Source organism: Dasypus novemcinctus, chromosome 13, assembly GCF_030445035.2.
Source record: "Dasypus novemcinctus isolate mDasNov1 chromosome 13, mDasNov1.1.hap2, whole genome shotgun sequence".
Taxonomy (NCBI): Eukaryota; Metazoa; Chordata; class Mammalia; order Cingulata; family Dasypodidae; genus Dasypus; species Dasypus novemcinctus.
Window position 1 is genome coordinate 24,026,066 of NC_080685.1, and position 14,973 is coordinate 24,041,038.

Genomic DNA, 14,973 nt, shown 5'->3' on the forward strand with positions numbered 1-14,973 from the left:
TAAGAGCTGTTTTCTGAAAAGTACATGTGGCAGTTCTCAATCTTGACTGCACCCTCAAATCACGTGGGGGAGCTTTTTGACCTCTCCAAGCGCAGGTTGCACTCTACACTACTTAAATCTGAATTTATGGGGGTGGGACCCACTTGCCATTTTCTAAGTTCCCCAGGTGATTCCAATGTGCAGCCGAGCTTGGGAATCACTTACATGAGGAATTAGTTGGATTCCTTAATGAAAATCAGGGTACTATTAGGGAAAAAAGGAGAAAACAAATGCTGCATACTCAATAGTATACATTATAGTTATTTACTAAGTTGTATTTAATGACAAACACAAAAGAAGAAATGAAGTCTAGAATTCCTTAAATTGAGGCCACTCATCTTCACTGCTATGTATCCAGAGGTAGTCAGTCTTTAAGGACAGGTTTTTGTTCTGTCCTCTGAGCCCTAGATGAATCTCTTAATTCTGTATATTCACTTGAATATTGTGGTTGGAATAAATGATTTTACTAACCATTTGATTTGCTTGAGCTCCCATTTATCCAGAGAATCATAAAGAAGAAACGGAGGTTAACTGAAACAGACTGACATACCAATAATCCTTTGTGGTGCTAATAAAAACCCCTGCCCCAGCCTGCAAGAACTGTAGCAAAGAGTTCAAGATGACACCAGCAAGGTCTGCTGATCTTCACCAGATGGCCACAATCTTACATCAACATCCTGCTTGCAATTCACCAACTGGGCCTTAAGGACACCCTGCTTAAAGAACCTTAGTCCAAGCAACCCACAGAACTGAAACCTTTTGGTGCTGCTCCTGCGTTAATGCAACTTTAGCTCAATAAACTTGCTTTGCACCTCATTTTTTACTCTATTTTCAACACAACAATATCAAAAAGCTCAAATCTAAATCAGCCCTCTGGATCTCCTTTCAATGCCCCAAACCATACTTCCTCCCAATATTCCATCCTATTTGACAGCACCACTAGCTACACAGATTGCTGGACGCTGAGCATTTCCATTTCTAATAAATTCCCAGTAACGCTGGTACTGCTGATCCGGAGAGATTAATTACAATTTCTTTAGCCCACAAAAAAGCATTAGACTTCCCATTTAATTCCTGGCTTCCCCTACTGCCAGCCAAGTATCTATGATCCAGAAAGCAGGGTTTTTTTTAAGGTTATTTCAGTCTCTGCCAGAACCCTTTGAAAGTTCCCAATACATTGAAAATAAACTCCCAAACCCATTAGCCTCTCTCCCCCGATGCTGCAGCCGTTATTGGGGTTCTTTCTGCTCCAGGAGTAGTTCCAATTGTTTCCTGATTCGAAAGTTATGCGTATTTTCTTCTTTTTGTATGGATAATTCTATACACCACCCCACCCTCTGGCCACCACGTGATAAAATTAGAAGAGGACAAGCTTTTGAGTGATAATTCTTTGGTGAAAATTCTCATTGTATTAGATAAGAGAATCCAAGTGTCATAGCGAAGACAAGGTTAATCTCCGTCATGAGGAACTCACAATTGTGTAGGCAGGTGCTTGGAGAACCTAGAATACACAAAACCTAAGACTTTGTCAGCTTCAAGGTTTAAGTAACAACACATTAAGCACAAAACAAAAACTAAGTATCCCCACTAACTAGGAATAACCAATTACTGTACTCTCCTCTAGATATAACTTTCCTAACCAGCGTTTTAAGATTAGCAAAGCGCAGAATATTTCGAAAGGGTTTTGGTGAACACGTCCACTTTCACTGCAAGTCGAAAGCCGAAGCGAACTCCGACAACCGGCAGCAGTACACACCTAGCTAAATGTCCCGAGTCACCTAAAGCACAACCTTTGCTTATTTAAAAAGGAACTAAGAGGCACCTGTTTACTAGAACTGCGAGAGTTCTTAACGTTGGCTTGGAACTAGAAACAAAAACTGCCCAAAGGAAAAATAACCGACAAAATACAAGTGAGACGAAAACAGCTTCTTTTCACTGAAAAAGTGGGTGGCTCTGAAAAGAGCCTTTGGAGGGAGACGGGCGACTCGCGCGAGCGCCGCGGGCGGCAGGGCTCACTTGGAGCTGGTGTACTTGGTGACCGCCTTGGTGCCCTCGGACACGGCGTGCTTGGCCAGCTCGCCGGGCAGCAGCAGGCGCACGGCCGTCTGGATCTCCCGCGACGTGATGGTCGAGCGCTTGTTGTAATGCGCCAGGCGCGACGCCTCGCCCGCGATGCGCTCGAAGATGTCGTTGACGAACGAGTTCATGATGCCCATGGCCTTGGACGAGATGCCGGTGTCGGGGTGCACCTGCTTCAGCACCTTGTACACGTAGATGGAGTAGCTCTCCTTGCGGCTGCGCTTGCGCTTCTTGCCGTCCTTCTTCTGCGCCTTGGTGACGGCTTTCTTGGAGCCCTTCTTGGGCGCGGGAGCGGATTTTGCCGGCTCGGGCATGGCGAGGAGAACGGCGCACAGAAAGCAGAGAGAACAAAAAAAGAGCAAAGGGATACGGAACGCCGGAAACGGCCCGGTACTTATAGCGGCTGTATGCAAATCAAGGACGTGACCGCGCAGCCTTGCGATTCGCGAGTTTTCAGGGGCGCCGCGGCGAGCGAGGCGAGATTATGTAAATGAATGGATTCTAGCTGCGCTCTCCTATTGGTCATCAGGACAAAGAGCGGCGTTAGCCAATGAAAGCGCTCCGTGGACAATCGCGGTTCTGCCTATAAAAGGGTGAAGCCGGCGCGCTTGCGGTGACTTTCTGGGTCGTCAAGTGAGCGAGTAGCTCGGCGTGACTGTGGCCGTGATGTCTGGCCGTGGCAAGCAAGGAGGCAAGGCCCGCGCCAAGGCCAAGTCGCGCTCGTCGCGCGCCGGCCTGCAGTTCCCGGTGGGCCGCGTGCACCGCCTGCTGCGCAAGGGCAACTACGCCGAGCGGGTGGGCGCCGGCGCGCCCGTCTACATGGCGGCCGTGCTCGAGTACCTGACGGCCGAGATCCTGGAGCTGGCGGGCAACGCGGCCCGCGACAACAAGAAGACGCGCATCATCCCCCGCCACCTGCAGCTGGCCATCCGCAACGACGAGGAGCTCAACAAGCTGCTGGGCAAAGTCACCATCGCCCAGGGCGGCGTGCTGCCCAACATCCAGGCCGTGCTGCTGCCTAAGAAGACGGAGAGCCACCACAAGGCGAAGGGCAAGTGAGGCCGGCACCCGCACCCACGCAGCCCCCGTGTCGAGGGGCCACCTTGAAATCAAAGGCTCTTTTCAGAGCCACTCACTTTTTTCAAAATAAAGAGCTGTTTGCATTGATAGTCTCTACGCAATTCCAGCCCTTAGCACAAACATCTGTGCCGCGGTTTGTTCAATCACATTGATGCATTTAGATAAACGTACCCGGTTCCCTCCCCCCCCCCCCCCCCCCCTTTTTTCTCTGTGGCTCTTGGTGTAACCAATGACAGACTTGGGGCCTCAGGTCTTAGAAGGGCTGGGGGTGGATTCAGCCTAGGGGGAGGCGTTAAGGTAAACTGGGGGAAACCCTGTCAGGACATGGACTAATCCAGGTGAGCACAACTAAGTTCCAGGGAATTTGAAGGGCTGACCCTGGTTTACTACTCCACTTCCGCCTCTTCAGCCCCTTAATATTAATGAAGAATTTATGTCCACCCTCTCCCCAATTTTCGCAATCTGGGAGGCAGTTTTTTGGTTAATTCGACTGACTCCTTTGCTAGCGCAACCAAATGAGCTTTTTTCTCTCTTTGAAACCCTCGAGTTTCAGGATTTGGCTTTTAGTACGCATCTGGAGAAACACACACCCAAAGAGAGAAAATAAAGCGTCCTCAATCAGGCTTTAGGAGGTGCAATCTTCCGATCCCAGGAGCACCGAACAGGCGGAAAACAATATCCATAAGAGCAACTACGGGGTAGGGTCGTCCCCCCCAAAGTAAGGCGTTCGAGTGGGACGCGGGAAACGGAAGGCCTGGGCTCGATTAGGGACCTACACGGTGTAGAAAGGACGGCGGAGTCACGGATGGTGCTTTCTAAGGGCGGGAAAGGCTCCTCTAAGGGAGGAGCAATGCTGCAGGGCAGCGAGCAAAGATGACTATTCCCACCCTGGACGAGGGAAGCAGGAGGAAAGGCTCGGGAGGAAGTTGGCGAACTGGGAGGGAGACCGCGAGGGGAGGCTCCTGCGCCGGCCAATCAGCGGCCCCAGGGCGGGCGCCGTGCCGCCCAATGGGCGGCCAGCGCGGGGCTTTCGATTCCCGCCCCGCCCCCCGGGGAGGCCCGGGCCTATAAAGCCCGCCGCCGCGCCGCGGAGCTGCTGCCTGTCCCGCCATGGCGCGCACGAAGCAGACGGCCCGCAAGTCGACCGGGGGCAAGGCCCCGCGCAAGCAGCTGGCCACCAAGGCGGCCCGCAAGAGCGCGCCCGCCACGGGCGGCGTGAAGAAGCCGCACCGCTACCGGCCCGGCACCGTGGCGCTGCGCGAGATCCGGCGCTACCAGAAGTCGACCGAGCTGCTGATCCGCAAGCTGCCGTTCCAGCGGCTGGTGCGCGAGATCGCGCAGGACTTCAAGACGGACCTGCGCTTCCAGAGCTCGGCCGTGATGGCGCTGCAGGAGGCGAGCGAGGCCTACCTGGTGGGGCTGTTCGAGGACACGAACCTGTGCGCCATCCACGCCAAGCGCGTCACCATCATGCCCAAGGACATCCAGCTGGCCCGCCGCATCCGCGGGGAGCGGGCCTAGGCGCGCGCTCGAGTCGAGCTTCCATCCTACGCAAAGGCTCTTTTCAGAGCCACCCACCCCAGCACGCAAAAGAGGCCGTGACGCTGGTCTTGTCTCCCTGCGGGCGGGAGTCCGCCTGTCCCGGGGCAGCCCCGGGCTCCGGGCGCTGGGCTGCAGGCAGAGAGGAGGGCTGGGGCGTCGGGCGCGCTCGCCGGCTCCCTGGCCCTGGGTGCTGTTGTCCCCGCGGTTTGAGCAGCCTTCCCGCGGGTCACTTTCCCTAGCGGTTGGGTTAAGAGCTCCTCGGCCTGACTATACCTGGCGGCCACCCAGGAGGCACAGTGATGAGGGCGGGGATTGGGGGATTGGGTCGCGGAGATAACTGGCTGAAGCCAGGAGTCGCGGCCCTCCGCCACCTCCCTCGCTGCCCAAAATGGTCTCACCCCGGCTTACCTCTCAGCTGTGGAGCGACATCTCCACCTCCGGGTCGCTCACATGGCCTTCTTCCCGGGTCTCTGTATCCACCTCTCCCTCTCCTTTCTCTTACAAAGATACCAGTTGTTGGATTTAGGACTCACCTCAAATCTAAGATGATTTCATCCAAGACGCTTACCTATCACATCTGCAAAGACCCTTTTCCAAAGAAGCCCACATTCTGAAGTTCCAGGTGGACATCAGTTTCATGGGGGATGCTGTTCACCCCACTACAGATGGTGAGCTCTGGGCCTCCTGGGACCACCCAGACTTTCTCATGTCTTTTCCTTTCCAGACCCACACGCACTGCCCATCTCCCCAAGGCAGGCACTTACACCTCAGTATGAAAGTAAGCAAGACAGCTTTGCATTTTCACTAAACCTCCCTGTGTCCATGGGTGTGGAGGCCCAAGAGGGAGGTCATTCTCCACTTGGAGAATTCCAGACTTCAGAGACAGGGCAGGGGATGGATGGGGCCCTTGGCCAGATGCATCCATAACCATGAGACAGTATGGACCGTTTGGGCAGCAGGGCAGACTGTTTCCTGGATTCACTTGCCTGAGAAAGGTCAGAAGAAAAAAGACATGGAGCGTAAAATCTGGTGTTCAATATCTGTAAAATAGTGATAGTAAATGTACATACCTCATAGGATGACTGTGGGGGATCAAATGCGTGAAATATAGTCCATACACAGTGCTTACAGCAGAGCTGCTATGTAGCAATAAATCAATAATTATTTGCTCTGTCGTTAACATTAATTGATACAAGGCTAGATCTTTCCCTTGGGGATATTACAACGAGGTTGTGGAAAATAAGACTAACACCTGGAAAACAACTGGTGAATTGCCTAATCTATAAATGATGAGCATCTAGAGACGCATCTAGACAGGGTAAGGCCCAGACAGAATTCTTGGGTTCCTGAGTGTCATAATTATAACACACAAAAAAAAATTATAAGTCACAAAAACCTTTCACTTAAATCCTCTCCCTTAATTACACAACAACTCTGGGAAGGAGGAATCCTTTTTTTTCCCCCTTGTTTTGCAAATAAGGAACTTTCTGGTATAGGTGAGATACCTGGAAACAGGAGTCACCCTCCTGTTAAGTGTCCAAGGTAATATTTAAGTCAAGTTTTGTGTTTCTTTTCTTTTCCATTAGATTCAATGTTTCAGGGGAAGTGATACATGCAATAGATACAAATGGTAAATTCTCCTGAACACAATCCAGAGGAAGAAATACATTTTACAGGGCCTCCCAGTCACACTCACACAAAAATACAAATGGCAACAATTTCACAAAATAAATACTATTTGTGATATATTCTGATATTTTTTCCTCTCTTCTGTTTCTTAAATAAGGGGGAAAAAAAAAAAAAGATGATCTCTACCCAGTAAATTGAACCCATAACCCACTAATGGGCTACAGCCTATAGTTAGAAAAGTACTGGTAGGGAAAACTACAAGGAGTGTGAAAACCTCACAGGTTGTAAGTCTTAATATTTCACTGAACGCGCCTTCTGTGATCGCTCCGTGTTGCACACACAACCTGATGTCTGTCTTTGTGGGGAGGTGACACCCACATCGTAGCTAGAGTGCAGAGCAAGACGGCAAGGAGCTGCAGGGAGAGTTCTGTGGAGGCTGAGGGAGGCTGAGTGTTGGCCCAGGCGTGGCCTCAGAGCAGTCCCGCGGTGTCGGTGCTGGAAGCCTGGGTCACCCTTCTGGAGGGCAGCCTGGCCCTTCTCAGGGCCACGAAGAATAAACAGCCCCTAGAAACCAGCCATTCTGTTCCTGGGTTTTTATCCGAAAGAAATTCTTACAAAGGACCATGAGGGAACATGTACAATGATGCTGACTGCAGCATGATGGGGCAATTGGATGTCCACTGCAGGAGGACTGGGGAGATAAAATGTGGTGTGTGCATATTGTGAGTGCAGCACATGACTTAGATTCTGCAGATTCTTAACGCTGCAACATGGATGACAGAGAGATGCAGAGTTCTGTGGAAGTTGAGAGGGAAATTTCCATTTTTAAAATATAGGTTGGAGGGGTAAGAAATAGAATAAGATATAACATACAATACCACTTATGTGCCTTTGAGAAAGTAAAAAATAGCTAGCACAGAGAAAGTAATAATTTTTTCTGACATTTCTAAGGCTGGGATAACAGAGATAAAGCTAGTCATAGGAATAACATGAAACATTATTTCTCCCAAGGACATACTGCAGCTACAAAGTGTTATAATAATCACCTTCTTTGAGTAACCACTGCTTTTTCCTCATTGAGAAACATGTCCTCTAAAACTCAGACTATGAGATCATAGCAACAAGAATGAAACATTCCCCTTTTGCCTGGAGGATCTCAGTTACTGGCAGAGAAGCAGACTCAATTTGCAATCAAGTGCAAAACTATAAATAAAGGGTTCTAAACACAATGTTTCATCTTTATCTTAATTTTGTGGTTTCCTGGGAAGTAGGATGCTGGATCCACTTCACAGATCAGCCCTGAAATTGACCCTTTTCACCCAGCTCTGCTTTGCTTTGAGCCTCTCTAAACTCTACACCCCACCTTGCCCCAAAACTATAGGTTGGTGCAAAAGTAATTGCAGTTTTGCACTGATGAAATGTGCTATTTGATATTGGCATGCATTCTTAAATAAATGTGGTAATGTTATAGATCATTTTATTTTTTTAAAGATTTATTTATTTCTCTCCTCTTCCCCACCCCACCCCAGTTGTCTGTTCTCTGTCTCTATTTGCTATGTGTTCTTCTTTGTCTGCTTCTGTTGTTGTCAGCAGCACGGGAATCTGTTTCTTTTTTGTTGCATCATCTTGTTGTGTCAGCTCTCCATGTGTGCAGCACCATTCCTGGGCAGGCTGCACTTCCTTTTGTGCTGGGCAGCTCTCCTTACGGGGTACACTCCTATGCAGGGACACGCCTTCATGGCAGGGCACTCCTTGCATGCATCAGCACTGTGCATGGGCCAGCTCCACACAGGTCAAGGAGGCCCAGGGTTTGAACCACGGACCTTCCATGTCGTAGACGGACGCCCTAACCACTGGGCCAAGTCCGCTTCCCTATACATCATTTTAATGTTCATTTCTTGCTTTATGTTTTTTTTTGCTAATGACTTATTACTTGCTGTTTATTTTATATTTATTTTAGACTATGGAACTGATGTTAGACAAAAAGCAAATTCAGCAGCAGGTGACAACTCGCAACATCAACAGTGCATTTGGCCCAGGAACTGTTAATAAATGTACAGTGCAGTGGTAGTTCAAGAAGTTTTGCAAAGGAGACAAAAGCCTTCAAGATGAGGAGCATAGTGGCCGGCTATCAGAAGTTGACAATGACCAACTGAGAGCAATCATCAAAGTTGATCCTCTTAAACTACACAAGAAGTTGCTGAAGAACGCAATGTTGACAACTAGGTCATTTAGCATTTGAAGCAAATTGGAAAGGTGATGAAGGTCGATAGGTGGGCGCCTCATGAGCTGACCAAAAATTTTTAAAAATCATTGTTTTGAAGTGTCATCTTCTCTTATTCTATGAAACAACAAACCATTTCTTGATCAGATGGTGACGTGCAATGAAAGTGGATTTTATACAACAACCATTGATGACCAGCTCAGTGGATGGACCAAGAAAACATTCCAAAGCACTTCCCAAAGCCAAACTTGCACCAGAAAAAGGTCATGGTCACTGTTTGGTGGTCTGCTGCCACCACAGCTTTCTGAATCCCAGTGAACCCATTCCATCTGAGAACTGTGCTCAGCAAATCGATGACATGCATCGAAAATTGCAATGCCTGCAGCCAGCATTAAGCAACAGCAAGGGCCCAATTCTTCTCCACAACAATGCCTGACTGCACATCACACAACCAAGGCTTCAAAAGTTGAACCAATTGGGCTACAAAGTTTTGCCTCATCTGCCATATTCACCTGGCCTCTCGCCAACTGACTACCACTTCTTCAAGCATCTCGACAACTTTTTGTGGGGAAAATGCTTCCACAACAAGTAGGATGCAGAAAATGCTTTCCAAGAGTTTGTCAAATCCCAAATCATGGATTTTTACACTACAGGAATAAGCACTTATTTCTCATTGGCAGCAATGTGTTGCTTGTAATGGTTCCTGTTTTGATTTTAAAAGATGTATTTGAGTCTAGTTATAATGATTTCAATTTCACAGTCTGAAACCACAATAACTTTTGCATGAACCTAGTATGTTAACTCAATCTCTTCCTTTGTTTGTGAGATGCCTTACAGTTTCTCTGGTGTGTGGTCTCCCTCATAGCAGGTCAAAAAACCTGGCTGAGTTAGACTAAATGGTGATCCTACGCCGATTGGGATAGGATGATTTCATAATGAAGTTAGAATGAAATATAATGTATTTCAGCATTTCTACATGGTTGGGATCATATCTAATCTTTTCAACTACTACAAATGCTGCATTAATATTTTGATGTACACACCTACCACTTCTTTGACATTGTGTAGGATAGTGACTAAGAGAGACTTTGGATTGGAATCCTGGATTTGCCACTTACTGGCTGTGTGACTATAGAAATTTATTCTCTCATAGTTCTGGAAACCAGAAATGCAAAATCAAGTTACTTCATTTCTGTGACTCCATCTCCCCATCTTTAAAATGGGAATAATCGTTCTATAACACTTACCTGCAGGGTTATTGTAAGGATAAAATGAGTTAATACATGGAAAATGTGTAAAACATTGCCTGGCACCTTGGAAGAGTAAGTATTAGAAAACACATTCTTGTTTTCTTTTGTAACTATTTAGTTCACAGTATGTTCTGACATCAGCCTACATAGTCGCTTTAGGTTCCTCTGGTTGGCAGAATTCTACTTTAGTTTAAAAACCTCCCATAGAGTATGGGCAGAATCTGTGACTTTTTTCTAATGAAAAGAATATGGTAGGCATTTCACAAATGTAATTAAGGTTAATCAGTTGACTTTGTTTTAATCCAAAGGGAGCTTATCATGACTGGACCTGACTAAACCAGGTGAGCTTTTAAAAAGAGGGTTTAGCCCTACACTGAATTAGAGAATGAAAGCAAAATAGCTGCTCTCTGCCAGCCTTGAAGAAGAAAAATCCATGTTGTGAACAGTCTCTGGAGAGGAGGAACCTCTAGAAGCTGAGGGCCTCAGCTGAGCTGGCAGAATCCTACAACTCCAAAGAACTGACTTCCCCCAACAATCTGAATGAACTTGGAAGAGGACAGCAAACTGATGAGAACCCAACCTGGTCAACACCTTGACTTCAGCCTTGTGAGCTCCTAAGCAAAGAATACGGCTGTGCTGTTTCAGACTTCAGACCAATAGAGACAGATAAAACAAATGAGTATTTTTCTAAGGTGCTAAATTGTGGTAATTTTGGCAATTGAAAACTAATGCAGTTTCTTTGCCTCCACCTAAAACTAGATTTTGTTTATCTTCTCTTACTGCCTCTTTCCTGTCCAGGGGCCAATGGGTTTCCAATTTCTGTTTTCTGTGCTCATGGCCAAACTTCCCACAACCAAGTTTTGATTTTTGTTCATCTTTCTTTGGTAGATATTTCCCCCTCTTCTCTTCCTGTACCACTTGGATTTTGCCTCAAATATTGGTGAGGTGTTTGTAGTAACATATTACTCCACAATGTAGAGGTAAGAGAAGAGACTGAAGGGCAATGGCTACTCAACCAGGGGTCAGGATGACCTTGCAGGCCTGTGGTCACAGCTCTAGTCCTTGGCTCTGTAGGCTAAGGAATTCGACTTCATGTGTGGGTCAGAGATAGAGTGCTCCTGAACAGCTGGATATATGACCAGACTCTAAAGGGACAGATGCATAAACCCTAGTGCCTTAGTCAGGGTTCTCTAGGGAAACAGAACTGGTAGGGGAAAGCTATAAATATGAGGGTTTAACAGAATTGTCTCACATGACTGTGGGGATGCACAGGTCCAAATTCTGTAGGGCAGGCTGCAAGCCAGGAGCTCTGATGAAGGTCTTCAATGAGTTCCCCAGAAGAAACTGGCTAGATGAAGCAGAGATGGGAATTCCCTCTGTGACTTATGAAGTCACTTTTCCTCTTAAGGTCTTCAACTGATTCGATGGGATGTCTCTCATGCCTGAAGGCAGCCTCCTCAACTGAATGTAGATGTAATCAGACGTTGATGCAGTTAACTCACTGATGATTTAAGTCCACAAAATGTTCCACAGTAGCAATCAGGCCAGAGTCTGCTTGACCAAACAACAGGGCACTATTACCTGACCAAGCTGACACAGGAGGCTAATCATCGCATCTAGTAATAATCATTACCATCCATAGTGTTCACATTTATCATGTACTTACTACATGCTGGGCACAGTTCGAAGTACTTGGACACATTTGCCCTCTTAAGAACCTGATGCATTAGGTATTCTTATTATCCCCAAGGCACAGCTAAGGAAACTGAGGCACAGAAAGGTTGCAGAAATTGTCCAAGGTCACAGAGCTAGAAAGTGAGAAAGTTGAGATTCAATCCCAGCGAGTCTGAATGCCAGAGCCCATGCTCTTAATTCCAACATCTATCCAAAGAGTGCATATTCAGGTTCACCAATCTGCCCATTGTCTCCATGGAAGCAGCTGTGCATAGGAAGCCAAACTATAAAGAGAAGGCTACTTAGGTACATGGAGGCAGATGATCATGGTGGCTGGTGATAGCCCAGATGGCTTGATGTAGCCATTTCCACTTTCATTCCCATTGCAGTGACTAGACCCTCATTCAAGGGTCAAAGTGACATCAGCCCCAGTGGGTGCTTCATGGACGTGAACCATGTGACCTCTGAGATGGACTTAGATTCTAAGCTTTCAGTATCATTCAGCTCCCTTCTGTTTACAGTCAGGTCAGCCTAGGAGCTAATCAGGTTCTTTAAAGTCAGTCTACATATATCTGATCTAATCCTGCAAGATCTGGCTCAGCCTACCTGTGTCACCTCAAGTGGCCACACTCCTCCTCCTTGCCCTCTAAACACTGCCCATATTGGACTTTCCATTCCTCCTATTTCCCTGCGCTCCCTCTCTTTCACTCTCCTCCTGGCCTTTGTCTATCCATAGTGCCTTCACCATCCACTGCCTGGAACACTCTTCTTCCCCAGCTCTTTCTAATCCTCAAACTGTCTTCCCCCACCAATGTCCTTGGGCCACCCTCCACCATCTTCTCTATATCCGTACTTCCCCCACCTTATCACTTGTCACACTTTATCATAGTCACTGGTTTAAAAATCTCTAAAAGTTCATGAAGGCAGAAACTGTTCTGTTCAATCTTGTATCCTTATAGCACAGCAGACTGCCTGATATCTAATAGATGCTTGGTAAATTATTGAATGAAAGAATCAATTAATGATACCATACCTAACAATGCTTAGGATTTAAGAAAAGAAAAATGGTCCTAAAGGGACTTCACGTAGAACTTAATAAATTACCATAAATTAATAGGTACTAAATAATTTTTTTAATTAGTAGAGATTTTCAATATTTTTTTTTAAAGATTTATTTATTTATTTATTTAATTTCCCCCCCTCCCCTGGTTGTCTGTTCTTGGTGTCTATTTGCTGCGTCTTGTTTCTTTGTCCGAGATTTTCAATATTAAATGACTGATTAAACATAATGTCATCAAGGCAACTCAGGGACAGTATCTCAGTTAAGAGATAGCTTCTGAAACCCCAGCAGAGCTGTCCCTCAATCTGTGCCAGATTTACTTACCAGCCATGTCCTCTCTTTTAAAGGAACAGGATTCCCCAGACCACATTGTAAAATAAAATATAGAATAAGAATTGCTCATACATTTTTACATTTTTTACTTTTATTCTTTATCTCAATGGCCAAGCTAAGGTAGTAATGCAGGCCACTGAATGTCTGTGAGCAGTGGGTGATGAGGTCAGATCCGTGCTATAGAAAAATTTCTCTGGCAGCAGGTCATAGTATGGATTATAGAGGTATTGAACCTAGAATTGAGGTGGAACCCTGGCACTTTCTCCCATTTAAGTAGAAGAGGTATTCATGTATATATCTCATTGGCCCATGTGAGTTCCTTTCCATTTGAGAAAGGAAGGTTTATCTTGTTCATCTCTGGAGTCACCATGATATAACGTCAGAATTAAAAAGCAGAGGAAAGACTAGGAACAACCCAACTGTCCATAAACAGATGCAAGGATTAACAAATGTGGTTAACGTGCAATGGGATCCTACTCAGCAATAACAAGGAAGGAACTACTGATACATGCAACATATAATACGAATGAATCCCAAAATAATTATGCTGAGCGAAAGAAGCCAAACACAAATAGTACTTGCTATATGATTGATTCCATTTAAATACAATTCTAGAAAGTGACATAAAGCGAGTGGTTGCCTGGGGACAGGGACAAGGGAAGGTGGACATTGGTGGAGAAGGATGAGGGGAGGCAGGGAGGGTTACAAAGGGGCACTAGGAAACTCTAGGGGGTGACGGATGTGTTCATTACTTGGATTGTGAGAATGTTCTCCCAAGTGTATATATCTATATATCAAAACTGAGCAAATTGTACTATAAATATGTGCAGATTATGGTGTGTCTGTTATACCTCAGTGTGGTAGTTTAAGGCTATGTACTCCAGAAAAGATCACGTCCTTAGAGCCAATTCATTTCTAGGATGTACACCTATTATAGGTGGGACCTTCTGATTAAATTACTTCAGTGAAGGACATTTGATTAGATCACTTCAGTAAGGTATAACCCAGGGTGGGTATTAATCCTCTTAAAGGAGTCCTTAATAAATGGGATGAAGACAGACAGAAAAAAGACAGAGGAACAGAGAAGAACCTACAGAGGCTGAGAGAGAAAACACCACAGATGGAGCAGCCAGAAGCTAAAAGCAATGAAGCCCAGAGGACAAGGCAGCAACTGACAGGCGCCATGTGCAGAGGAGTCCAGGATCACTGGCAGCCTGCCTTCGAGGAGAGGGCATTGCCTGATGAAGCCTTGATTTGGACACTTTTCTCAGCCTCCAACCTGTAAGCTTATAAATTAATAAGCCCCCACTGTAAAAGCCAACCCATTCCTGGTATATTTTCTCGGCTGCCTTTAGTAAACTAAAACACTCAGTAAAGTTATTTTTTAAAAGTGGGGTCAGGGATGGCAGAGAAATGAGCTAGGGGTGGCATTTTAGATGGACACTACAAGAAAGCAAGCTCTGGCCAAGACAGGAAGAAGAGGTAGTCCAGTCCAGACTCAGAACTAAGAGCAAGCAGGTTTAGGGGAAGGTGAATAGACGAGCTTGACAAGCAGAAAACCTGGGTAGGGATGGAAAAGAACAGGCACATTCTGGAGGGCCTTAAATATCTGGGTTTTAACAAGTCGGCAGTGGACTGCAGCGCCACCACTAACTTGCTGAACAATCCTGGACAAATTATTTCACCTATCAGAGATTCATTTTCTTTTATCTGTAAAATAAGGATAATAATGGTACCTCTATCTGTATTAGTCGGCCAAAGGGGTGCTGATGCAAAATACCAGAAAACTAATGGCATTTCTATTTATTTGGGGTAGAAGCTTACGGTTACCAGGCCATAAAGCATAAGTTACTTCCCTCACCAAAGTCTATTGCCACCTGTTAGAGCAAGATGGCTGCCGAGGTCTGTGAGGGTTCAGGCTTCCTGGGTTCCTCTCTTCCTGGGGCTTGCTTCTCTCCAGGTTCAGTGCCTCTGCTAGCTGCACAAGGCCAGCTGTAGACTATGAGGCAAACAGCTTGGTCCTCTTCCCAGGACCTGTCCTCTTCTCTCATGACCAAGCTCCT

The 14,973-nt window shown here is 46.4% G+C and overlaps 3 protein-coding genes and 1 long non-coding RNA gene across 4 annotated transcripts in view; 2 read left to right on the forward strand and 2 right to left on the reverse strand.

Moving 5' to 3' along the window:
* Positions 1-1,950: 1,950 nt before the first annotated feature.
* On the reverse strand, positions 1,951-2,533 carry LOC101424922 (histone H2B type 2-E). Its single transcript, XM_058309615.2, has one exon. It carries the CDS (start codon positions 2,430-2,432, stop codon positions 2,052-2,054), a length of 381 nt encoding a protein of 126 aa, XP_058165598.1. The 5' UTR covers positions 2,433-2,533; the 3' UTR covers positions 1,951-2,051.
* Positions 2,534-2,699: 166 nt separating this feature from the next.
* Positions 2,700-3,287, forward strand: LOC101423158 (histone H2A type 2-A). Its single transcript, XM_004461636.4, has one exon. The coding sequence runs from the start codon at positions 2,785-2,787 to the stop codon at positions 3,175-3,177; it is 393 nt and encodes a 130-aa protein (XP_004461693.1). The 5' UTR covers positions 2,700-2,784; the 3' UTR covers positions 3,178-3,287.
* Positions 3,288-4,307: 1,020 nt separating this feature from the next.
* LOC101423606 (histone H3) lies at positions 4,308-4,746 on the forward strand. Its single transcript, XM_058309613.2, has one exon. The coding sequence runs from the start codon at positions 4,309-4,311 to the stop codon at positions 4,717-4,719; it is 411 nt and encodes a 136-aa protein (XP_058165596.1). The 5' UTR covers position 4,308; the 3' UTR covers positions 4,720-4,746.
* A 1,553-nt stretch (positions 4,747-6,299) lies between these two features.
* LOC131280880 (uncharacterized) overlaps positions 6,300-14,973 on the reverse strand; it is a 32,496-nt gene continuing 23,822 nt past the window's right edge. Inside the window, exon 3 of the long non-coding RNA XR_009188537.2 lies at positions 6,300-11,394. This is a non-coding gene — a long non-coding RNA (uncharacterized lncRNA). The remainder of the gene's footprint in view (positions 11,395-14,973) is intronic.

Bases quoted from the DNA above. Each gene is read 5' to 3' on its own strand.
- LOC101424922 (XM_058309615.2), bottom strand. From the start codon at position 2,432: ATGCCCGAGCCGGCAAAATCCGCTCCCGCGCCCAAGAAGGGCTCCAAG.
- LOC101423158 (XM_004461636.4), top strand. From the start codon at position 2,785: ATGTCTGGCCGTGGCAAGCAAGGAGGCAAGGCCCGCGCCAAGGCCAAG.
- LOC101423606 (XM_058309613.2), top strand. From the start codon at position 4,309: ATGGCGCGCACGAAGCAGACGGCCCGCAAGTCGACCGGGGGCAAGGCC.